The sequence below is a fragment of the Poromitra crassiceps genome (genome assembly GCF_964638095.1).
Source record: "Poromitra crassiceps genome assembly, chromosome: 7".
NCBI classification, from domain to species: Eukaryota; Metazoa; Chordata; class Actinopteri; order Beryciformes; family Melamphaidae; genus Poromitra; species Poromitra crassiceps.
The window spans coordinates 2795985-2821996 of NC_139628.1; the positions used below are offsets into that span (position 1 = coordinate 2795985).

At 46.5% G+C, this 26012-nt stretch overlaps 1 protein-coding gene across 1 annotated transcript in view; it reads left to right on the plus strand.

Moving 5' to 3' along the window:
- The first annotated feature begins 501 nt into the window (after positions 1 to 501).
- The window catches only part of camta2 (calmodulin binding transcription activator 2), a 104381-nt gene continuing 78870 nt past the window's right edge, over positions 502 to 26012 (plus strand). The window contains exons 1-13 of the mRNA XM_083640840.1: positions 502 to 583; positions 2870 to 2970; positions 3136 to 3203; positions 8424 to 8559; positions 9939 to 10010; positions 10257 to 10404; positions 13259 to 13387; positions 16988 to 17180; positions 18027 to 18205; positions 18359 to 18645; positions 20300 to 20728; positions 22572 to 22883; positions 25592 to 25718. Coding sequence (XP_083496966.1) covers positions 550 to 583; positions 2870 to 2970; positions 3136 to 3203; positions 8424 to 8559; positions 9939 to 10010; positions 10257 to 10404; positions 13259 to 13387; positions 16988 to 17180; positions 18027 to 18205; positions 18359 to 18645; positions 20300 to 20728; positions 22572 to 22883; positions 25592 to 25718 — 2215 coding nt within the window. The 5' untranslated portion in view covers positions 502 to 549. The remainder of the gene's footprint in view (positions 584 to 2869; positions 2971 to 3135; positions 3204 to 8423; positions 8560 to 9938; positions 10011 to 10256; positions 10405 to 13258; positions 13388 to 16987; positions 17181 to 18026; positions 18206 to 18358; positions 18646 to 20299; positions 20729 to 22571; positions 22884 to 25591; positions 25719 to 26012) is intronic.

Genomic DNA, 26012 nt, shown 5'->3' on the forward strand with positions numbered 1-26012 from the left:
AGATAGTTACATAACTACACACACATGAACACAGTCAAACAGTGTTAACGTCATATAAACTCTTTCCATGTAAAGTGGGTGATCATTGGGCGGTTGCTAGGCAACAGGGAGCTACTTGAAAGAGAGAGTGCCTGTGTGTGTGTGTGAGAGAGAGAGAGAGAGAGAGAGAGAGAGAGAGAGAGAGAGAGAGAGAGAGAGAGAGAGAGAGAGAGAGAGAGAGAGAGAGAGAGAGAGAGAGAGAGAGAGAGAGAGAGAGAGAGAGAGAGAGAGTGTGTGTGGAGCCGGCCAGTTAGCAGCTTGGATTTCAGGTGTGTGTGTGTGTGATGCTGGTGTCATGTTGCAGGCCAGCTTTGTTGCCAATTGATCAGTGTATTGACTCAGCTTGTGTGTGTGTGTGTGCGCGCGTGTGTTGTGTGTGTGTGTGTGTGCGTGCGTGTGTTGTGTGTGTGTGTGTGCGTGCGTGCGTGCGTGCGTGCATATGTGCAGCGGGGCAATGCGGACGGTCGTGCGGTGTGTGAGGGTCTCCAGCATCGACGACGTCCCGTCGCCATGAGCAACAAGGAGATGGTTTCCCCGGAGACAGGTCAGTCTGGAGTCCGTCCTGCATCATATGCTCCCTTCAAATGAAACTCGTGAACCACATTGTGAACTCAAAGCTTTCAGAAAATGTCCACTTTACCAAGTGGTGAATACCACATGAGGGGGGCGGGGCGTTCATATGGACTCATGTGGTAAACACAGTAAACACCACCCCATTTCCACAGAGACCTCATTTACACCTGCTGTTTACTACGCTCTGGTTGTCCTCATATACTGTGTCCTCATATACTGTGTCCTCATATACTGTGTCCTCATATACTGTGTCCTCATATGCTGTGTCCTCATATACTGTGTCCTCCACAGCAAAACCTGTAGGGATGCACCCATATCACCTTTGTTCAGACCAAGTACAAGTACTGACATCTGGGTACAAAGCGCTCCAGGCAGTACTGACATCTGAGTACAAAGAGCTCCAGGCAGCATTCTTTTCCACGCAGCTGTCAGTTGTGAGGCTGTTTCTGCTGTCGGGTGAATGCCACGTTCTGTAAAGTAGGGGTGCAACGCGTCACAAAACTCACAGTTCGGATCGTGTCACGGTTTTAAAGGTATACTATGAAACTATTTCATTAGTAAAAAATATATATATAATTAGACAAAAGTTTCCCCTCAAAACGATCACTTCTGGCCCATATAATAGTGCGGCAGTGTGTTTATGTAGAGAGATGCTGCGCCCTTTGTGTATTTTCGTGGTGGGACATTGTTTTGCTGTGTTCTGTGTTTATGTGGAGAGAGAGAGCACCAGTAAACCGTTGAAACGCAGGCATTAAACCCTTTTTTTCTGATAGTTTCACAGCAGTTATGTTATAAAAGCACAAATAAACACACACACCTACTTCCAAACCATCGAGGTATGAGCTCAAAACAGCTCGCAAAATGATTTGGTAAGAAGCTCCATTTCTGCCTCTCTCTCCCTCCTCTCTCTCTCTCTCCCCCTCTCCTCTCTCTCTCCCCCCTCCTTTATGTCTCTCTCCTCTGTCTCTCCCCCTCTCCTCTCTCTCTCCCCCCTCCTTGCTGTCTCTCTCCCCCTCTCCTTTCTCTCTCCCCCCTCCTCTCTGTCTCTCTCCCTCTCCTCTCTCTCTCCCCCTCCTCTCTCTCTCTCTCCCCCTCTCCTTTCTCTCTCTCTCCTCTCTCAATTCAATTCAATTCAAAGAAGCTTTATTGGCATGATCATAGTGACTTACAGTGTTGCCAATGCACATAGTACAAGCACCACAAATGGGAAAATACTGTTTTAAACCTATACAGACTGTTACGATTCACATCCGGCCACAGCTCATCTCTCGGACATGAGCTTCCATATATCCTCAAATGTTACGGTCGCATATGGATGTATCTATTTCATTGAGTAATTTTGGCATCGTTCGTTGTCTAGGGGTGAAACATACATCTTCAGCGCTAACCATAACACCCATAAGTGGTACATCAGTTTACGACTGGGAATCAGCATTCAGTGATGATTAGAAAGGGAGGCATTCTTTACCTGGACTCTTACACTGTCGACTCTCGTAGTTACCGACCAGCCCTCTCTCTCGGTCGGGCTCAATTTGCCCGGCGCCCAGGTGTCGTCGTGTCGGTCTGGAACCCAACGTAAAAAGCAGAATCCGTAGATTCCTAAACAAATGTCATAATATGGACAGATACGGTCCTTCAGTCTTTAGTACAATAATGAAACACAGAGTCCTTTCTCTCAGGAAACATGAAATAATGACTCCACAGGATTAGTAGCAGTTCATCCCTGAACACACAGGTGTGTGTGAACACACAGGTGTGTGTGAACAGGTGAGCGTTCCATACGCTTCAGCAGCAGCACTCCCGCTCCGCCGTTTTCCTCCACACCAAACAGGTATACCAGTGATGGCGAGATGAACCCGCCTCTCGGACCACCCTCATCCAATCACAGCCAAACACAGTCCCACACACGATTCTATTCGCTCTAAACTCAGTCAATCATGACACCGGAAACGTGACTTTGATTGACATGTTTATGAGACGTGAGAATGCTTCCTCCAATCACTTCACATAAGAGGCGGGTGTAATCGCAATGACACACCTATCAACAGATAATTATTACTTTTGACAAATAGCCTAGAAAATATGGAAATAACCATCTATCTATATATATCTAAGAGGAAAAGGGCGATCATAACACAAGACAATAAAACATACTGTAACATTATAGTTCAACATTATAGTTCAACAGCAAGCGATCACCACCTCTCTCTCTCTCTATGTCCCCCTCTCCCCCATCTCTCTCTCTCTCTCTCTATAGAGAACAGACAGATGAAGGTGTTTCTTCCCAACAAGCTGTTGGAGTGTCTCCCTCGCTCGTCCAGTCTGCCTAACGAGCGCCTGCGATGGAACACTAACGAGGTGTGTGTGTGTGAGAGAGAGAGAGAGAGAGAGAGAGAGAGTGTGTTTTAACCACATTTAGAAAACATGACACTGAAACTCTCCACTGAAACCTGCCTGTCTGTCTGTCTGCCTGTTGTCGGTCTATGTGTCTGTCTGTGTCTGTCTGTCTGTTTGTCTCTTCAGGAGATTGCGTCTTACCTGATATCATTTGACATACATGATGAGTGGCTGTCCTGCACGCTTAAGACCAGGTACACACACACACACACACACACACACACACACGCACAAACACAGTGTTACATTAATACAGCGCCACACCAATGAGTCCTAAAAGCCAGAAATGCCGCGCAACTTTCATGATTTTTATTAAATTATAAATGCAATCGCCAGAAACCGCTTAAAAACTCATAAAAGTAGTGTTCATTTGTGAAGATTGTGCTGAACACAAAGTTCTAAGTATCATAAACAACCACAGACCTCATTTCAGGCATCTAACCAAAAACCCATTCAGGCACCTAACCAAAAACCCATTGAAAAATGCCATTGTCTGGGCAAGCACTCGCCTACCATGGCATGGACTGCATATAGCGCTTTTATCCAAAGTGCTTTACAATAGGGCTTTTCACACTACATGCTCTTAGCCCGGGGCTATGAGTAGTAGGGCTAAGATAGCCCCAGGCTAACTTAGCCCCTATTCACACACGCATTATTAATAATAATAATAATAATAATAATAATAATAATAATAAATAAATAATAATAATACATTTATTTTATATAGCGCTTTTCAATGGCCCAAAGACGCTGACAACAGGAGTAAACAGAAAACAAGAAAATAGAAACGAGCAACAGGCAGGAGATACAAATAACAGTAGCAAAAGTAACAAAGGAGTAACAGGCAACAGGTAACAATTAGCATGTCTAATCAGGTATATATGGAAAACAGAGGCGAGGGAGGGAGCATGAGGGAGGGACAGAGGAGAGAGGGGGAGGGGTAGGAGGTGGTTGAGGGTAGGGGAGGTTGTAAGCTTGGGAAAACAGGTAGGTTTTTAGTCTGGATTTGAAAGTGGAGAGTGAGGGTGAGTCTCTGACAGTCTGGGGGAGGGAGTTCCAAAGTCGGGGTGCTGCTCTGGAGAATGCTCGGTCTCCAAAGCATTTGAGTTTGGATGGTGGGATGGTGAGGATAACAGTGGAAGAGGAGGGTACGAGTGGGGCGGTGGGGGAGGAGGAGGTCAGTCAGATAAGGGGGGGGACCAGGATGTGGAGGGCTTTGAAGGTGAGGAGGGGTCATTTGAAGTTGATGATGTTGTTACCAGTGTGTGGTGGAGATGGAAAGTCAGGCACTTTGAAGTGGGCCAGGATTGTGGAAGCGTGGAAGCTTTCTTAGCGCTGGGCTAACAGCTCTTTTAGCCCCAGGCTAAGAGACTGACAACTAAGTGTAGTGTGAAAAGCCCCTAATGTGCCTACATACATTCATACACAGATGGCGGCAAGCTACCACACAGGGTGCTGCTGGCACAGCCATCGGGAGCAATTTGGTGTTCAGTATCTTGCCATTTCAACATGCAGATTGGAGGAGGTGGGGAATCGAACCACCGACCTATTTTAATCAAAGCTATTAGTGGACGACCCGCTCTACCTCTTGACCTACAGCTGCCCACCTATCACCCGGGTTCAATTCCTGACAGCGGTACTTCCGGCTTGGTCACACGTTCCTACAGACACATTTGGTCGTGTCCGTGGGCGGGAAGCCGGTGGGGTCTGAGTCCTGTTCGCTGCACTAGCGCCTCCTCTGGTCGGTCGGGGAGCCTGTTCGGAGGTGAGGCGAACCGGGGGAATGGCGTGATCTTCCCATGCTCTACGTGCTGTAACTCCTCACTGTCAGGTGAAAAGAAGCGGCTGGTGGAGAAAAATAAAAAAAAACATGATAAAAAAAAAATCGCGTTGAGCGGAGCATGTGAGTGGAACGGAGCGGTGATAATTACCGCTCCTCGCTCCCGGAGCGGTCCTTTCCACCCGCTCCAGCGCTCACGGCCGCTCAAGACCGCTCCGCTCCAGACCGCTCCACGCTCCATACAGATTTCACCCGCTCGCACTCACCGCTCCGCTCCGCTCAAAAGAATAAAAGAGATAAAAAGGCCAGGGTGTTTTCATTTGCGTTTAAACGCCTGGGCTAATGGGCATTGCTCATTACAAATAACATGAGCTCAGCAGAGTCGGCTGCGTGTTCGTTTCTCTTCCTTCTTGTCTCGCAGCAGCTGGCAAGAAAATAGTGGGCGTGCACATGAAGTAAGCCAAGTCTTATTGGAGCGGACATCACAGTGCATCACAGTAGAGGCTGGGTATTGGCAAGGATCTCACGATACGATACGCATCACGATACTTGGTCACGATACGATTGTATCACGATATATTGCGATGCGATACATATTGCGATACATATTGCGATATATTGCGATATTCTACAGAATTTACTCAAAATTAAATAATAGAGCTAAAGATACAACACACTGTGTACCACCCAGGTAGTGTAATCATATGTACCGTAAATTCCGGACTATAAGACGCACCGGTGTATAAGCCGCGGGACCAAAATTGACTATTTTTTTCTTCTATAAGCCGCACCGGACTATAAGCCGCGGGTGTTTTGATGTTTAATTACCATATGAAAGGGTTCGTGCACAGAGAGGAATGTCGGGAAAGAGATCGCTGTTTGGGGAAGCTCCCATTTATTAACATTTCAACAAAACAAAACAAAAGTCAGGTCACTAATCCCCAGACAAAATCACACAACAATAGGCTACCGTATATGTGCAGCAAACCTGTAACCAGAGAAGTCAAGTCACTAATCCTCGTCTTCCTCTTCTTCCTGCGTACTGAAACCACCAAAGTCCTCATCTTCAGTGTCGGAAACGAACAGGTTCAGGGTGGCTTCGTCAACCACTCTCCTCTCTCCTTCAGGTGCCATGGCACGAGTCCGATACCTCACGAGTCCGACACCTCACGAGTCCGAAAAAAGAGGCTAACTTCCCCCAGACCCTAACCCAAAACCTAACCTCTCCCACCCCCACGCCTAAACCTAACATCCCCCAGACCCTAACCCAAAACCTAACCTCTCCCACCCCCACGCCTAAACCTAACCTCCCCCAGACCCTAACCCAAAACCATGAGGTGTCGGACTCGTGAGGTATCGGACTCGTGAGGTATCGGACTAGGGGGCAGTCCCCGTGGCGTCATCCTCTTCATCCCGCAGCAGTCCAGCGTTTTGGAACCCGTTGGTAATTGTGGATGTTTTCACACTCCTATAATATTCCGTGATCTTCCTTTGTGTGAATTCGCCGAAGTTTGTGATTTTCTCCTGATAGTCGGGAGGGAGTTGTTCAGTAGTTCTCCCCCGGACGGACAGTCCCTTTTGCCCAGGTTACGCGCGGCTGCTCTGTTTGATCGGCGGCTGCTCTCTTTTAATGCGAGATTGACTGCTTTCAACTTGAAAGCTGCCTCGTGTGAATTTCTGCGTACCTTCCCCATGGTAAGTGAGAGTGTTGCTTCTACTGCTCGTCTTGTTGTGAATATTCCTTGATCTTCCTTTGTGTGAATTCGCCGAAGTTTGTGATTTTCTCCTGGTAGTCGGGGGAGGGAGTTGTTGCCCGAGTGGCCGTTTGCTTACCGTAATTACCATATGTAAGTGGTCACGCACAGAGGGGATTGTCGGGAAGAGATGGCTGTTTGAGGAAGCTCCCATTTACCGTATTACAACATTTCAACAAAACAACATAACACAACACCACCGTTGTTTATTTTTACAGTGCACACAGTGTCCGCGGTGTGGTGAAAAGAGGGCAAGAGAGGAAATTAAAACAGAAGTGGATTTATAGTTAGAAAGAGTGCTAAAAAAGAGAGATTTTTTTTTTTTTTTTTTTTTTTTCTGAAAAAATCCATAGATAAGACGCACCGTTATATAAGCCGCAGGGGCCAAAAAACGGGAAAAAAGCCGCGGCTTATAGTCCGGAATTTACGGTACATCACTTTATACTGATAAGTTAGTGGACAAAATTAGTCAAAACTACTGAGTGTTGAGTGTTACTGAACGCATCGATATGGGAAATATCGATACAGTATTGATTAGGGGTGGGAATCACCAGATGCAGAGGCCTGGCATGGCATGGCCTGCAAAAAAATAAAATAATAATAATATCGTGATACTTGGCGTCCAAGTATCGATACAGTATCGGGGAAATAAAATATCGCGATATATTGCCGTATCGATTATATTGCCCAGCCCTACATCACAGTAGAGGCTATATATATAGCACCTGGATTATATGTTTCACATAGGGTTGTGTTTTGATTTCTATGTTTTATTTTGTCCAATATTGAAATGTTCTACAATTGCATGTTGTGCTAACATAAACATTATTTCTATCTAACACTTAGCCTATTTAGGCTGATTTGGTTGCTATTTCTTGTCGAAATGTATTTGCCTCAATGCATGCTGGGAGATTTCACATGTGGCTCAATTAGCCACACACCGATGCATTCTGTTTCGAACATGTGGTGATCGAAACTGGAGCGGGACTGAGCGGTACTGAGCGGGTGATCGGTGCCGCTCCAACTTTGGCTCCGGTACCGCTCTGGTCCCCGCTCCCCGCTCAAGCCAAAATCCCCCCCGCTCGCTCCACGCTCGCTCCACGCTCGCTCCACGCTCCGCTCCGCTCACATGCTCTGGCGTTGAGGGAACCAGCACCATGCTAACTTCCAGCTTGTCACTTTATTTCTAAAGCAGTTTACAATGAAAAGTATTAAAAGCTGATAAATCAATTTAGGGGAAATGAAGGCCCTTAAAAAGTATTACAAACTCTTCATTGCCATTTGAGAGGTATTACATTTTGTAGCTATTATGGCCGGGTATTGCCAAGGACCTCACGATACAATACGTATCACGATACATTGCGATACAATACATATTGCAATGTATCGTAATACTCTACTTAATCTCCTCCGTATTCCCTCATATGCAATCTCTCTCTGTCCCCCCGCCTCTCTGCACCTGTCTGTCTGTCTGTCTGTGTGTCTGTCTGTCTGTGTGTCTGTCTGTCTGTCTGTCTCTCTGCCTGTCTGCCTGCTTGTCTGTCTGTCTGTCTGTCTGTGTGTGTGTGTGTGTCTGTCTGTCTGCTTGCCTGTCTGTCTGCCTGCCTGCTTCCCTGTCTGTCTGTCTGTCTGTCTGTCTGTCTGTCTGTCTGTCTGTCTGTCTGTCTGTGTGTCTGTGTGTCTGTGTGTCTGTCTGTCTCTCTCTCTGTCTGTCTGTCTGTGTGTCTGTGTGTCTGTCTGTGTGTCTGTCTGTCTGTGTGTGTGTGTGTGTGTATGTCTGTGTGTCTGTCTGTGTGTCTGTCTGTCTGTGTGTCTGTGTGTGTGTGTGTGTGTGTGTGTGTGTGTGTGTGTGTGTGTGTGTGTGTGTGTGTGTGTGTCAGACCTCAGAACGGCAGCATCATCCTGTACAACAGGAAGAAGGTGAAGTACAGGAAGGACGGGTACAGCTGGAAGAAGAGGAAGGATGGAAAGACGACGAGAGAGGACCACATGAAGCTCAAGGTCCAGGGCATGGAGGTCTGCTCACTTCCTGTTCCTCACTTCCTGCTTCCTGTCTCTCTCTGCCTGCTAGCTTCTGCTCTACCGCTTTTCTTTAAAGGTCCCAATTCGTGCAGCTGTAACCTCTTAAAAACGTGTGTCTCTGGTCCACAAAACATGATTCTGGATTAATCTGTCGAAAATACAGCAAGCCCGTTTGCTGTGACGGAGTTGTCCCTTCCTCATCTCGTCGCGTCCCAAGAATGGTTGGTTTTGCTAATTTATTCAGAACCAACAGCTCCCATTGGTCGCTGGGGAAGAGCCCGCCCCAGGCTCCCAGCGGCCAATCAGATTAGCGTCTGTGGACCAGCACGCTAGGTTGCGAGTTATCGTTAACTTAACGGTTACTACGCTAAAGAGGACATCTCAAAATGCCTAGACTTACCGAATGCACCTCCGCAGCTGCTGGATCACGTACAGCCGGCGTTGCTCCAGCTAGAAGTGTTAATTTTGTGGCTATAGACAAAATGGTGCAGATAGCTTGTGTGAGATACACGCGCGCAGTATGCAGAAGGAAGCTCGTGACGTCCCAATTCCCAGCCAATTCCCCTCTCGGCAAACGACGCGTTTGGGGGTGTGGCTTGGAGGAGACTGCAGGGTGACGCTGGATAGGGACAAATCCAACTGTGGCAGTTCTGAGCGTGTGACCACTCATTACAGGGAGGGCTGACAGCAGTATATATGCATTTACAAGTAAAAACAGCTTTTGCACGGAATGGGACCTTTAATATAATTTCACGCTATGTCACGCTAGGGCTGCACGATTATAATCAAAATGATAATCGCCATTATTTTGGATCAATATTGAGATCACGATTATCCAACACGATGACTCTTTGACTTTAAGAACATCGTGCATTTATTGACCAACAAAATTATTTCTTTGAACGGTCATCTTCTACCACGGAAGGTTGAAAAAATAAGCAACATTGCTAAACGGAATGCAGCACATTTTATCTTGATTTGAGATGTTCTTGTTTTCATGATTGTATCAAAAATCTTGATCAGGATTAATAATGGATCAATTGTGCAGCCCTAGTTCATGCTGTATGTTACTGACGTCACGCTGTATGTTACTGACGTCACGCTGTATGTTCCTGATGTCGAGTTTAACAAACCCCAGCTCTTAGAGGATTTTCCCACCTGTAATTCTGAGTTGTTACAAATGAACAAGCCGGTGATGTGTTTTTTTTCAGACTTGCGAGTTGTCTTGAACGCAGCGATAGTAAGCTCTGTTGTAGAAAATTGGTCAATAAATAAAGTTTTGGATTTGAAATAGTAGCAGTTGTAGCAGTTGATGCACAGCTACATCATACCTGTTGCCTTGTCTCCATGGTAACTGTTGTCCCTGGTTACAGTGCCTGTATGGTTGCTACGTCCATTCCTCCATCGTGCCAACATTCCACAGACGATGCTACTGGCTGCTACAGGTCAGCACACACACAGCCACACGCGCGTGCACACAAACACACACACACAACACACACACACACAACACACACACACAAACACACACGCAAACACACACGCACACCGCTCCAGAGGTTTCCAAAGACGAGATCACTGCTGTGCGTGTACACACACACCTCTCATGTGATTGACTGTATTGAGTTCAGTTTGATATATTTGTGCGTGTGCATGTGTGCGTGTGCGTGTGCGTGTGCGTGTTTGTTTAGAACCCGGACATCGTGCTGGTCCACTACCTGAATGTGCCGTCGCTGGAGGATTCTGGGAAATGCGGTCCGTTGCTGTGCGCTGTGAGCGAACGCCATGACAGTCTGAGGTGGAGCCGAGACGAGCTGCTCAGCCAACTTAAACCCATGTGTACGAAACACACACACACACACACGCACGCACACACACACACACACACACACACACACACACACACACACACACACACACACACACACACACCCTCACACACACGTTATATTACAATGTTAATTAGCCACACTGTTCAGCACAAATATTTTTTTGACTTTTGACAAATAATATAAAATAATAATCTTGTGCTCAAGTTCCAAAAGTTAAGGTTAAAATGCAACAATGGCGTATGACTCAATGTAACGCTATAGTCGTACGTATGACAATTAGATTCTGAGTGAGGACTAGCTAGCTGTTAGCTAAGCCCTCTGCCTGCTGCTGGTACATTTGCCGCGCTCAAAATGCCACTGATACCTTTTTATGCCTCCGCCAGCGATAGCCAGGCCGGAGGTATTATGGATTCGGGTTGTCCGTCTGATGTTCGTTAACGCGATGTGTGAGGAACGCCTTGTCAGAATTTCATCAAATTTGCCTCAAACGTCGACTTGGACTCAAGGATGAACTGATTCGATTTTGGTGGTCAAAGTTCAAGGTCACTGGGACCTCACGAACGCCATTCCCAAGTTCGTTAATGCGATATCTGATTTGATTTGATTTTGATATGTTTATTTGCGAAGGGACAGTGCAAGTTAATGAACAAGACTCCAATGCATTACAGCAATGTATTAGAAAACAGCTTGTAAACAAGCCAGATTATAGCCAAGGCTAGTTTCCATCTGTTGTTGTTGTTGTTACCTGCAATCATAAAATCATCTAAAGACATATAAACATTTGATTAAAACAACTATGACAGTAGTGCAAATAGCAAATTAATATATATATATTTATTTTATTTTATTCCGCCTTATCCTGGTTGCTGCTCCACCCTCTGCCAATCTGGGGAGAGCCGAAACTGGCTCCATGCTTCCTCCGAGACATGGGCAGTTAGCCAGCCGCTTCTTTTCACCTGACAGGGGAAGCTTCACTGGTAGGACATAGCACGTGGGAGGATCACGCTATTCCAACCAGTTCCCCTCCCTCTGAACAGGCGCCCTTAACGACCAGAGGAGGAACCACATTAGCAACCAGGATATTGCATGTCTTGGTGAAGGGGGTTCCTATATGAAGGAAACCCCCGGGAGGCACGGGGAGAACATGCAAACTCCACACAGAAAGGCCCTTTTGACGACCCCACCCGGGCGGTGGGCACTCGAGGACATGCGGATGGAATTTGAATTTCTTCCATCAAGCTCAAACGTCGACTTGGAAGCAAGGATGAACTGATTACATTTTGGTGATCAAAGGTCAAGGTCACTGTGACCTCACGAACGCCATTTTCAGGCTCGGTAACGCCATATCTCAGTAACAACACATTGACCAAATTTCTTCACATTTGGGTCAAACGTCAAAGTCTGGACAGACGACATGCATGTTGACTGCTGACTTGTTGGTGGAGGCATATATGCAGTTGTTCTAGTTTACATCAAAATTACAGCTTATACACATTTCTTTTTAACACATGTAAACACCATTGACACATTCACATTGCCTCCCAACAGGTTACAGCTGCCAGCAGGGCCTGTTCTATTTTGAACATTAGTATTTCTTAATAAAACATATTTAAATTGTAGTGTGTCTATAACTTTCACATTGCCATATTTTGGTAACCGTTTGAAGGGTAACCGTTACCAAGCTAAGGGTAATGGCAAAGAATTACGTCGATAAAAACCGAAGACTAATAGGTTGTTCCATTGCAACATCAGCGCACAAATCCGCCATTTTGGCCTAAAGGAGACCGCCTCTGATTGGCTGACATGGGTCTGCTGCGCTGTTGTCCCATTGGCTCAAGGAGACTTTTTTTTTTACAACAGCGGCGCTGTTGATTGGTCCTTCTGAGGAATGACACCGTAGATCTATGACGGTGTAGCCTGATGTCTCCTCTGGTGTTGCGTCTGATGGTGCTTATATCACTCGCTTGCTTTTAATCTGGATTGGGCTTCTACATGTGCTTTACTTTGGATTTTGTGTGTGTGTGACTGTGTACTAAGCTAAGCTTAGCTTTGATATAATAACCATATACCATGGCCTAAAGTGAGCTATTGCTTAATTATAATTATAATCTGTCTCTCTCTGTCTGTCTCCCTCCCTCCCTCCCTCTCTCTGTCTCTCCCTCTCTGTCTCCCCCCTCTCTCTCTGTCTCTCCCTCTCTCTCTCTGTCCCCCCCCCCTCTCTCTCTGTCTCTCTCTCTATCTCTCTGTCTCTCTCTCTCTGTCTCTCTCTCTATCTCCCTCTCTCTGTCTCTCCCTCTCTGTCTCCCCCCTCTCTCTCTGTCTCTCTCTGTCTCTCCCTCTCTCTCTCTGTCCCCCCCCTCTCTCTCTGTCTCTCTCTCTATCTCCCTCTCTCTGTCCCTCCCTCTCTGTCTCCCCCCCTCTCTCTCTGTCTTTCTCTCTCTGTATCTATCTCTGTCTCTCTCTCCCCCCCTCTCTCTCTCTGTCTCTCTTATCTCCCTCTCCCCCCTCTCTCTCTGTCTCTCCCTCTCTCTCTCTGTCCCCCCCCCTCTCTCTCTGTCTCTCTCTCTATCTCTCTGTCTCTCTCTCTCTGTCTCTCTCTCTATCTCCCTCTCTCTGTCTCTCCCTCTCTGTCTCCCCCCTCTCTCTCTGTCTCTCTCTGTCTCTCCCTCTCTCTCTCTGTCCCCCCCTCTCTCTCTGTCTCTCTCTCTATCTCCCTCTCTCTGTCCCTCCCTCTCTGTCTCCCCCCCTCTCTCTCTGTCTTTCTCTCTCTGTATCTATCTCTGTCTCTCTCTCCCCCCCTCTCTCTCTCTGTCTCTCTTATCTCCCTCTCTCTGTCTCTCTCTCTGTCTCCCTCTCTGCAGTCCACAGTATGAAGTGTTCAGTGGGCTCAGGTGACTTCAGTATAGAGGAGTTGGTGCAGCACATTCTGGACCGGCAGAGAACCAAACCACAGCCGCGCACACACACCTGCCTCTGTAACACAGCCCTGGGTAAGACACACACACACACACACACACACACACACACACACACACACACACACACACACACACACACACACCTGCCTCTGTAACACAGCCCTGGGTAACACACACACACAGTCATGGACACACACGACTGCAGACAATTGCAAAGCACACAACTGCCTCCTGCAAACCAGCCTTGGATCAGCACCACGGACAGCAGCCCAAATGCTGATCCATGGTGATCTATCACAGCCTGCTGGCCTGGACTCAAACCACCACAACCTTAATTTATCCACCTATCCAACATCCAAACACAGCTTTATAAATTTTTATAATGTATAATAATTTTATATAATATATAATATATAATAATAATTTCATAATTTATTTTTAAAACCCAGCCTACACTAACAAATCAACAGTTACACATGTCAATAAACATAGAATAGCCATCAAGAAAAGCAGAGCAACTCACACAGTATGAATGACGGCACCTGATCACACAATCACTTGCCTTTACAGAATTCCCAACCCCGAACCCGTTCATCATCAGTGGCACAGCGGCCACATTCCAACATACACATTTCAAAAAAGCTTACAAACAACATTTGATGCTAGAAAACACCTGTATTCACTGATCCGACTCACCCTTAGGTTTTAATCTCTGTTATTGCTGTCTTCGTATTGATGAATGAATGAATGTCTGTAAATATAATAGTTCTTGTTAGGTCTATAATATTGTATGTAGTGAAATTGAACATGTTCTTGTATACATATTTTTTGTTTAATGTACTGCAGAACAGGAACCTGCTGAAAACCAGTTTGTAACTGAGTCAGGCCAGTTAAATGTACATGTGAAATGTCATTTTTTATCCTTTCCTGTATAAATAAAGTGAACTGAACAATAGAGCTCAACAGGCACGTGACTTTTCGTGACGTAATTTGTCCCGGAAGTAAGTTCCAGACATTACGATAAATCCAAATATAACGAGTTTTAAGGCTTGAACCAAACCAACACGAGAATCTTGAGTGACCATAAAACATTCGGTTTAAGCGAGAACAAAAAATAACAACGGGGGGGGGAATTGATTCCCCCCTACACGAACCTAACCAACCATGTCAGCATAACAGGGGTTTGCTTGGGCTGCCACCAGCATCGGGGACATTTGGTTTTTGAATAAAATTATTGCAATAAAATCCACGCATTTTTATCCCGATTAATCGAATAAATAATCAACATATTAATCGATTATCAAAGTAATCGTTAGTTGCAGCCCTAATGTCCAGGCTGATAATGATGTCCAGGCTGGCGTAGAAAGACAGTAATTCTGAAATGGCTCTCGCCATCACTAAGGTTTTCATCTTCACAGAGTTCATCGAAGTGAAATTTCACTCATCTTTCGCGAATCTCCATGAACTTGCACTGCGCTCCCCATCTCTGATTTTGAGCAGTGTGCTTGTATGTATGTATGTATATATGTATATATGTATGTATGCAGGGCCCGAAATTAACTTTTTGACCCACCGACCAGTGGCGGGTAGATGGAAAAAATCTACCCGCCAAGCATATTTCTTACCAGTCACATATATCCATATATATCAATTTTTTCAGTACATTTCAACTAGATAAGGTATTACGTTGAAGAATACACACTTAAATAAGAGGCCAAAGTTAAGAGGCCATTTTGAAGCAAATTATTTTAATATATTGATTGATGATTGATTAATCAATACATGTCAAGTCAATCTTATCAATACATGTCAAGTCAATCTTGAGCTTAAAAAAAACAATGCAGCTAAAAGTAATAACTGCGACAGTCTCAGTGCACTGCAGACAGCGCACAACTTGGGCTACACACCTTTCTCTCCCACTCACACCTGGCACCTGCGTTAGCTCTCCTGCACTCGTTCTCGGCTCCTTCGGCTTTATTGGTGGTAAGCATTGTGATTCATCTCCTCATCATACGAGCTCGGCAACAAGCGCGAGCGATTGATTCATTGATTGATTCGCCCGATGTAGACTGTCACAGAGGTTAAAAGACGCTTTTTACCTCCGCTAAATTGACGACTGCATTCCATTCCAGACTGAGTCATGTTTGGTAGCCTATACGGGAGAGCCATGTGAAACAGTCTCACAAAGCACTCGTGTTAGCCAGCTGCGCACCAAAAACACACATGATAACTAGCCTATTATCTCCTGATATATACTGTATCATACGAGTGTCGGCAACAAGTGCGAGCGATTGATTTGATCATTGATTGATTCGCCCGACATTAGGCTGTCAATTTACCTCCGCTAAATTGACGACTGCATTTCATTCCAGAGTCACATTTGGTAGCCTATACGGCAGCCAGAATGAAACAGCCTCAGGAAGCACTCATGTTATACTACCGCACTGAACTAACGTTAGACTGCTTCCTTGTATATTGTGCGCTGGGATCAGCGCTCCCCAGCGCACTCCCAGCGTTTAACAGTCGGAAAAAGATGCTAAGGTGGACACAGGCGGCTACACACAGTTTTAATATTACATAACGACTATTTTGGGACCCGCCACGTGGCGGAGAGACGCCAAACCTAACTCGCCAAAGCTAAAATATGCCCGCCATTGGCGGGTGGCGGGCTCTAATTTCGGGCCCTGTATGTATGTATGTATGTATGGGTTTTGTTGCAGATACCTTCATCTGTCAATATAGGGATGCAAGTTCAGTGTTTCCCCTAGTAAAATCTTCAGGCCTGGAGGGATTTCGAAACGTACCTCGACCGCAACGGTGGGGGCCGTCGGTGGCAACGCTAAACTTTTAGCTAACCTGTTCACATCTATGTTCACAATGGCATCCCAAGTATCATCAAACTATTATGGGATGCGACGCGAACAGTTGTATTATGGGATGTGCGTTTCCCAGGCAACGACACACGTTGACACGTTTTGGAACAGCGCTGGGCTGGCACGATGCTTCTAAAAGCAAAGCTTATTGTTTTAAATGATTTGGCGACTTCTATTATTGTCAACACCAGTATTGTTGTTTTGTAATAATAGGCCATAAAGGTTTATTGAAATTTTGGGGAGAGCAGGAAAAAAAAATCTTAAAAAAAATATATAAGACCTGCTATTTGCCTGTCTGTCTCTGACTGTCCGCTTGTCTGTCTCTGTCTGTCTCTCTGTCTGTCTATCTGTCTGTCTGTCTGTTTGTCTCTCTCTGTCTGTCTGTCTGTCACTGTCTTTCTGTCTGTCTGTCTGTCTGTCTGTCTGTCTGTCTGTCTGTCTCTCTGTCTGTCTGTCTGTCTGTTTGTCTCTGTCTGTCTGTCTGTCTGTTTGTCTGTCTGTCTGTCTGTCTGTCTGTCTGTCTGTCTGTGCTACTTGCCAATATAGGAAAACATAGGATCTTGGATTAGGTATCAAATCGTCCTCCTGTTAGAAGAGTGTACAGTCTGGCCCTGTGCCACTGCCCACTGACTCAATACCTATAGCAACAAGCTAACCCTCTCTGTCTGTCTCTCTCTCTCTCTGTGTCTGTCTGTGTCTCTCTCTCTGTCTGTCTGTCTGTCTCTCTCTCTCTCTGTGTCTGTGTCTGTCTCTCTCTTTGTGTCTGTCTGTGTCTCTCTCCCCCTCCCTCTCCCTCCAGTCTCTTCAGGAGTGAACATTCCCCATCGCTGTAACAGCACCAAGCATCGCATCATCTCCCCTAAGCTGCCCCCCACCTCCCCCAGGCCCTCCTCCTCCCCCCTCTCCTCTGAGCTGGGCGAGGGGGGAGGGGAGGGGGGAGGAGATGCTAAACCCCCTCACAGCCCCGCCTCCTCCCCCACACCATCCTCCACGTAAGCCCTTTTTATTCATTGATTGATTTGATTTGATGTTTTAATTCAAATTAAAAGTCCAACAGCTTGTACGTGTAAACGTCAATGGGATTTGAGTATGGGGATTTCTTTTTGGTTAAATGCATGAAATAAGGTCTGTGCTTAACAAAAGTTTATGAGAAAGCGAAGTTTGTGTTCAACAAGATCATCTTCACAAAGTAGGACCACTTTTACGACTTTTGAAGCTTAAATGCCCCTTCTTTTTTTTTACACGATTTTCAGAAAACGCTGAAAAAGAAAAAGTCCAGAAAGAAAAATTAAAATAAGTAGCAATTATCGACTTCATTGGACTTCTAGATGGCCATTTAGTATTTTTATATTTTTCAAATTTATTGTGTACGTATATTTTAATAATTATTTCTTGCTTTGACACCTCCTTTTTCGGGAATCATATTTCTATTTTATGTCTGTTTTTTGTATATACAGCAGGGGTTCCAAAACTGGGGTATGCGTACCCCTAGGGGTACGTGGAGGTACTACAGGGGATACTTGAGAGAAAGGGGGGAAATGGAAAAATGTAAGAATAAATCATGAAGATAAATTAAACATTAAAATACATCTGCTCACGAGGCACTAATTTCACTCAAATTCTTATGTTGCAATGTTATATCCTTCAAAATGTCATCATCAATGTATCATTCATTCAATGTGTCACATGCTATAGTTTTCTCTTACAGGTTTCTAAGCAAAATGTTGGGTAAAAGTGGTTCAGTGATTGAGAAATCAGGGAAACTGAAGACAGAAAAGTTTGAGAACCACTGGTATCCAGTATACATTTTGATTGACAGCTCTTGTTTTTGCCCATAGATCCTCCTCCTCCTCCCCTCCCCAGCCCCACCGGGCTTCCATCACCATGGGAAACCACGGCAACGGTTTCTACGGCGGCGACCAGCGCGGCGGCGTGACAACGGTGGCGCTGCCCCAGAACGCGGTGATCGTCATGGCGACGGCCGCGGCCATAGCCCCCGCCCCTCCTCCCCCCAGCAGTAAGCCTTCCCCCCCCTCCCCTCCCTCCTCCTCTTCCTCCTCCTCCTCCTCGCCCAGCCCCCCCTGCCTCCCCACCCTCTCCCTCACCCTCCTCCCCTCCCTGCTCCTTCCCCCCTCCCCCTCGCTCCGCCCCCCTCTGGCCCCTCCTCGTTGCTCCGCCCCCTTGCTCTGCCCCACCTCCTCCCTCCCCCCGGCCTTTGACCCCGACTCCTTCCTGGTTTCGCCCCGGCAGGGCCAGACGTACGGCGGCCCCCCCCTCTCCCCTCCCCTCTCCTCCTCCTCTCCCCCCCGGCCCCCACCGTCACTCACCCTCTCCCTCTCACCAGCCGCAACGCCCCCCTCCTCCGTGTCCCCGCCCTCTTCCCTGTCCCTGTCCCCCTCCCCCTCTGTGGCCCCGCCCCTCCTCCCCCTCTGTCTGGAGATGGGCCCCCTGGGGGAGGTGGGCCGCCCCCTGGGGGAGGCGTCGGGGGGGAGAGAAGAGGAGGGAGCAGGGGAGAGGAGAGAGAAGGAGGAGACGATGAGAGGAGACGAGGAAGGGAGCGCTCCACCCACCAAGCTGGCCCTCTTACAGGTGCTCCATTCTGTTCTACTGGATTCTATTCAGGGTTGGCTCAGTCTACGTCAGGGTCGTCTCGCTGGCCAGCTTCCCCTCCTTTCAGTGAGAGGAGTCTGGCAGCGATGGGCGGCGCTTAGCGGCATCGCCCTTGGAAAATAGTTTCCAACAATCCAACTTGCCATTTTCAGCGTGTAGCAACGAGCTAGCTAGCGTGTAGGTTTCTGCCGTTAGCTTGCTAGCTAGTTAGCGTTGTCGTTTTCACTGCGGCGGCAGGGGACTATTTACAGCGACACACAGGAAGGAGGGAGCGGAAGCCGCTCTGATTGACATGGTCAGAGCCAATGACAGAGCTTGTAAGCGAGGAGTGGAAATCCTCCAATGGGAGAGCAGCTGTAGAGCAGGGGAGGGGCTTATGCCAGCAGCCTGTTTCCGTGCAGCCAGACTCCTCTCATGGAAGGCAGGGGGGGCTGGCCAGCCAGACTAACATCAGGGTGCCCACACTTTGTTTTGCCTCATGAGCTACTTTTAAAATGACCGGCTCAACATGATATTCATATTGTACATCTTCTGGTTTTCAGACATTTAAAATGACAACATTTTATTCTGGCAATTGGGTTGCTTCATAATCGGGAGATATGAACAGGGTTTTCGCTGTCTCTGGTGTCCAAAAATAATGTGTTTGATAGCTCCATATAGTCACGTTTCACTGTTAAAAGCTTTACACGGACCTGCTTGCAGTTGCTGGCTGGCTGGCGCTTCTATCTACATCTGTTTACTTCTGTCTACATCTGTTTTTCCAGCAGGTGCCCATAACGTCGATGTTAAAATTGTTGAAAAATACCCAACCAAAACTTACAAAAATATATGAATATCTTCCTTTAATGTGGATAGAAAGGATCACTGGGTCGAAATGTTGAAACACGCATTGCAAAACTGGATATTTGCAAAGATGGCCGTTGTGTTTCTGCCGCACTGCCTGCAAACAACAACCTGCCTCGGCTGAGTTCGCTTGGGAGCCGCGGACGCGAATTGCGATATATTTTTTCTGAAATGTTGTCACAAACAAATTCCACACATCCAGAGCATCCACAGTCCTTTGTATCGACATTAAAGGAAGATATAAATGTTTGTAACGTTTGGTTCATTTTTGGTTGATTAATAGCAATTTCCTTCTCAGCCCTTGGTTTGGAGTGTGTCCTTGGGAAATCTCCGTTTGGAGGGCCAGTAAGCCCCTCCCCCTTCAGCCTAGGTCTGATGCAAAAAAGAATCAGGACACCCTCCCCCTCCATGTGAATGTGCAAAACAGAGGGTTAACCCATTGATACCTGATGCAGCATTTGTGTGTGTATCCCTTTAAGACCGCAAACCGCGTGACGCGGCTCGCGGTCTTAAAGGGATACACACACAAATGAGGGATATACACGCAAATGCTGCATCAGGTATCAATGGGTGAATTGGGATTGGGCCTTTGTGTGTTTAGCTGTTGTGTGTAACTCTGTCCCATTCATTTTTACTTCCACTTCTTTCTGTCATATAGCCAAGCCACGCCTCCGCTGACTTGTCGCCACGGCAACAGATAATAAGCAGCACTGCTTCTCTGCTTCTGGTTCGCCAAGACGCACAGAGCCCGCCTGCACAGCCCCAGACAGCCAATCGGACGCACCCCCGGGCCGACGGACAACCCAAAGAGCTTCAGTCCTCCAATCAGCTGGCCGGACCGCCAGGCCAAGGCCCGCCCTGTTCTCAGCTGGCCGATCAGACGCTCCTGCTGCTGGAGAGAGAGAGGGAGGGCGAGCGAGGGCGACAGCTGCACGCGCTGCAGCACAGACTGAGCCAGACGTTTGCCAGCGCTCAAGCTAACGTTAACGGCACCCGCAGCCCGGCCGGTGTCCTTCTGACCAGCGATGACTCTGTGAGCTCCCCCATCCGCGTCAAGGAGGAGAGGGGGCGGGGCTATGACTCTGAGGTAGGGATGAAACCATTAGCGGTTGAATAATAAACCGTTTAGGTTAGGTATTAATGTTTCACATTTTTATCATTAAAACCGTGTTACCGTGATTACAGCGCTTTGATAAACACAGTAAATACTAGGGCTGTGCCGATTCACTTATCTTCCCGATTCGATACTATCACGGTACTTGGGTGCCGATTCGATATATATTGCGATTCTTAAGTATTGCGATTCTACGATTATTGCGATTCGATATTACGATTTATTGCGGTTTTTGTTTCTTTTTTCTTTTCTTTTTTCAGTTTGTTTGCTTTTTTACTCTAGAACATGGGAAAAGTTGAATCATACACTTCTAGAGACTGTATATTATATCATGAGTAGGGCTGGGCGATATAGTTAAAAAGTATATCGATATAACATCTTTCATATCAGTCGATATCGATAATTATTGATCATTTTAATTACCCGTTTTTATTAATAAAAAACGAGAAGAAAAAGGTTGAATTTAGACACTTTATTTTGAACCACCTTATTTTCAAGGCACACAGGTAGGTCTAATTTGTCACACACACACATAAATGCTCTGAGTGCAACTGCAAGCAGTAATTTACAGACATGGTGACATTTTACTTTGATGACAGCCTAGCGTTGGCAGCCTTCTAAAAAGAAACGTTTGGTAACGTGTATTTCAGGGTTGTAGTGTTAATGTTAGGTGAATCAGAGGTGTGGAAAATCCCGCGTTTTGCTTTGACTTGCTTAACTACAAATATGTCATAGGCTTATGTAGGGCTGGAGGGCGACCGCGCACCGTTGGTTGGGCGAGAAAAAGCCTTGCCTAACTGAAAATGCGGTAGGCTACATTTCTCCATATCAGTTTTATATACGCATCAAGACTCCGCCCAAGCAGAAGACATAAAGTCATATAAGCTGTGTGCTCAATAGATGACACAATGAGTTATTCATGTCCCAAAGTACAAGTAAAACCTTTCCAACAACTTTGTCTCTGCTCACAGAAGTGAATTGAGCTGCGGATGCCATTCCGTAAAGTAACGTTGCAGACGTCCGTATTTGTGGAATTGGTGTCTTAACATTAACGTTAATTTTCCGGGCGCATATTAATAGAACACATGTTAACACGTTACGTTAACACGAATTGAAACTCACCCACATCGAATTCTTTGTAACGCCGGGTGAGATCAAACGAGTGGCGTCGGGAGGACCAAAATGTGAGACTCATTAGCCAGGAATGGGTCTCGCGCTACTTTTGCATGCTAAAATAAAGCTGATAATGTACAATTTGATTCAAGGGGGGAATGCCCTTTCAGAGTACAACACAAACTGTCTATTTTGCTGCAACTCGACAGTGCTGCATCCAGGAGATGTCGGGACTCTCGGCTCTGTGTGTGAGTGGGGGCGGGTCATGGGGCGGGTGCACTCGGAGTTTGTCTGTTAAATTATTGGCTGTTTCCGTGTCACTTGTACTAACAAGGTACACGATTGGAGCAGAGGGAAGCTCTCTATAATGTGCTGGATGAAAGTGGTAACATTTCATACATAAACAGAAAAAAATGACGCTATTATCGATTCTGGAATAAAAGATCGATTAAAAAAAATCGTGACATTAAAAATCACGATACTTAAGTGAATCGATTTCCCCCCACCCCTAGTAAATACTGTCCATCATCAACCAAAGTTGTCTCACAGTCTCACAGACATAGGCGCTCAACCTTCGTGAAATGATTTCATCTAACATTTTCATCACATTTTAACAATATTGCTGTAATACTGTCAACGGTGATCATTTTGGTCACTCGAATCGTGATATGACATTTTCATACTGTTCCATCTCCACTCCCAGGACACGCCCATGGACACGCACTCGCCGCTGGAGGAGGCGGAGTCCGGCGAGCGCGAGGGGGCGGAGCTTGACATCTCCTTCGACAGCCAGTTCCCTGACCTCATCTCCGAGCTCATCACCGAGGAGGCCGCTGACCCCGCCCCTAACCCCGGGCCCCACCCCGCACTCTTCCCGGCGGGGGTGCGCTACATGGTCCCCCCCCAGCCCCTCCCCTCCTCCTCCTTCCTGCCCTTTCCCCACCCCCTCCCCCCCTCCTCCTCCTCCCGGCTCGCCACTATCACCGACTTCTCCCCAGAGTGGTCCTACCCAGAGGTAATCTATCATCTATATAGAGCACTGCAGGAATGAGTCTGGAAGTAGCGCTTGGGTTCGTTAGGGGAAAGGTGAATGGGTTCTAGAATGGGGATTTCACTTATGGCTCATTTCCACCACATTTAACAGCACAGTACAGCTCTACTCGACTTGGTCTTACTCGTCTCTACTTGATATAGACTCTGTTTCCATAGCAAGTTTACTCGCCTCCGCCCACACCTGGTCGTCATAGCGACCGCATATCTGCCCTCCGCCCATAGCCGAAGTAGGCTATAACATATAACGTTAAAATTAAATCCATACACAGAACTTTTAAACTGTTTATGAAATACTGGTGCCTCTAAATGACCTACAGTGTACATGGGCAAATGTGACAGTCGGCTAGGAGAATGGATATCACTTTGTTGTTAGTCAAACTCACATGCATGCGCTGCGCGGGGGACGGGAGTTGCGCTACAGGGAGAAGGGAAGCCTCTACCCTGGCGGCCTCTCACCAGGCAAGACCGCGGCTTCACTAAACCCCCGCCTGCGGCCTAGCATAGCCAACTACAAAGGGCTTCCCGAGGAGCTGACTTTTTCTCTCTCAAAACAATTGAAAACCACCGCATGTTAAAGCTGAGCAAGGAGATCGATTTTATTTCACCAGAGCCGAAGGCAGCAACACAAAAGACTGATGGAAATAACAGAAGAGAGGGTAAGCCCCACTAAACTGGTATCCAGCATTGACAGTCAGTACAGTAAACACGATTCTGCCTGACCAATCAGTCGTCTGCAGTGTTTTCACGTCACCGTATGGTACCGGGTTCACAGCGCTGGAACCTCAACAAAGCAGGGACCAAAACTAGCACGACTCAACCCGGGCTGTCCACGTTTTTGATCGGTGGAATGAGACAAAAAAGCGAGACGAGCTGGGCGGGGCTGCGCTGATACCAGCAGTGGAAATGGGCCATAAAATAAGGTCTGGTTAATAAAAGTTTATGGGAGCGTGAATTTGGGTTCAACAGGATAATCTTAACAAACGTGAATAACTTTTCTGCCTTTTGGAACGTAAATGCGTTTTTCTTTTTTACGTGATTTTTAGAAAACGCTTCAAAAGGCATAACAGTGATTAACCCCCTTCTAAAACCCCATAGACTTCTCCCCCGATGAACCAACATGGCGGCGATTTCTGGTTAAGCCTACAAAAATACCTCATCCCTGCGGTACTCTATTAGTATTCAGTCACCCAGAGCTGAACACACAAAAAAAAACTACAGGTAGCATCACACTTAAAGCTGCATTCAGCGATGTTTTTGTGTTAAAATAAGTGTTAAATAGCTCTATATTCTGACAGCAATCACTGAAATAGAGTGTTTGGTCAGTGACTTGAAACCGACAACCGACAACGACCTGTCCTCTATCTCTCTCCTGTAGTCCTGCAGGCAGGGCGGATGTATCTCCGCAACCGTAACTCGTAGAGACTCATGGATGGTGATTGGATTCGGGGTGAAAAAATACTAGGGCTGTCAGCGTTAACACGTTAATCGCGATGCGATTAAGGGCTGACCATAACGCGTTTTCCTGCTGTTGCCGGCATGGAAAAGAAAGACAGCAACACGCTTCTAAATGGCTCATTTTACTTTAAAAAACTCCCAAATGGCACAGTGGACAAATCAACAGATTAAAATTAAAAATTTAATTAAATTAAAAATTTAAATATCACCGAAGTACATCAAGTTTGAGCTATCACCTAAAAGCTAAGCATACCGGAGCTGCTAGCGTCGCCGTAGCCTCAACGCGAGACTCCTCACTCATTCTTCCTTCAGAGTCTCGGATGCGCGGGTCCTCTAGCCACTGGGAGGTCAGCTCCAATGGCTTCACGCGATATACACGTTATCAATCACAATACAACTGTACCTACCTCACACACAATGTTGTTATCCAATGCTACGGTGCCAATGTACTCCAAGATCCTCTGTAGTTTCCAATACCGAGACATTATTCACATGGAAGTGCCAAAGTTTTTAGCTCAGACACAGCCTTCTTCGGCTGTGTCATTTTGGGTTTCGACTGCTCCACGCCGGAAGCATCGGTTCTGGAGCGTGTACTGCACTGTATCACGACACACTGGTAAGAATTATTAATATCTAATTAAAAAGGCTTTGAATTCAAAATAATGGCATTTTAAACATGTGATACAAAGATGCAATTAATCACGATTAACTATAGTTAATTACAAGATTAATTGCGATTAAGAAAATTAATCGTTTGACAGCCCTAAAAAATACATATAGTTCTTTAATAGGCATCGCGATCTGGCCTTCCGTTTCCCAGAAAATGTTAACTTTTCTCTGATTGGATAGTTTGAGGTCGCCGCCAATTTTTATCCAGTTACGAGTTACAGTTGCGGAGATACGTCCGCCCTGCCTGCAGGACTACAGGAGAGAGATAGAGGACAGGAGATACGTCCGCCCTGCCTGCAGGACTACAGGAGAGAGATAGAGGACAGCGGGGGGTTGGGGGTTTCAAGTCACTGACCAAACACTCTATTTCAGTGATTGCTGTCAGAATATAGAGCCATGTAACACTTATTTTAACACAAAAACATCGCTGAATGCAGCTTTAATGTTATCGACTCTAACTGTGTGTGCATGTGTGTGTGCTTGCGTGTGTGTGCTTACGTGTGTGTGCTTACGTGTGTGTGTGTGTGTGTGTGTGTGTGTGTGCAGGGTGGCGTGAAGGTGCTGATCACAGGGCCATGGAGCGAGCCCTCAGGGCGTTACTCCTGTGTGTTCGACCAGAGCTCTGTCCCTGCTGCTCTGATCCAGCCAGGAGTGCTGCGCTGCTACTGTCCAGGTGCACACACACACACACACACACACACACACACACACACATACGCACACACACACACACACACACACACACACACACACACACACACACACACACACACACACACACACACACACACACACACACACACACACACACACCACAAGTCATTTTCTGCAAGTCAAGAATTTCCCAGACAACTAGTCTATTTTTTTTTATTTATTTAGAGTAGTGGACTAGTCTATAAGTAAGAAAACAGCCAAAACTGAACACAATTTAATCTATAGTCTTAATCCAGTGTTTCCCCTACCATTC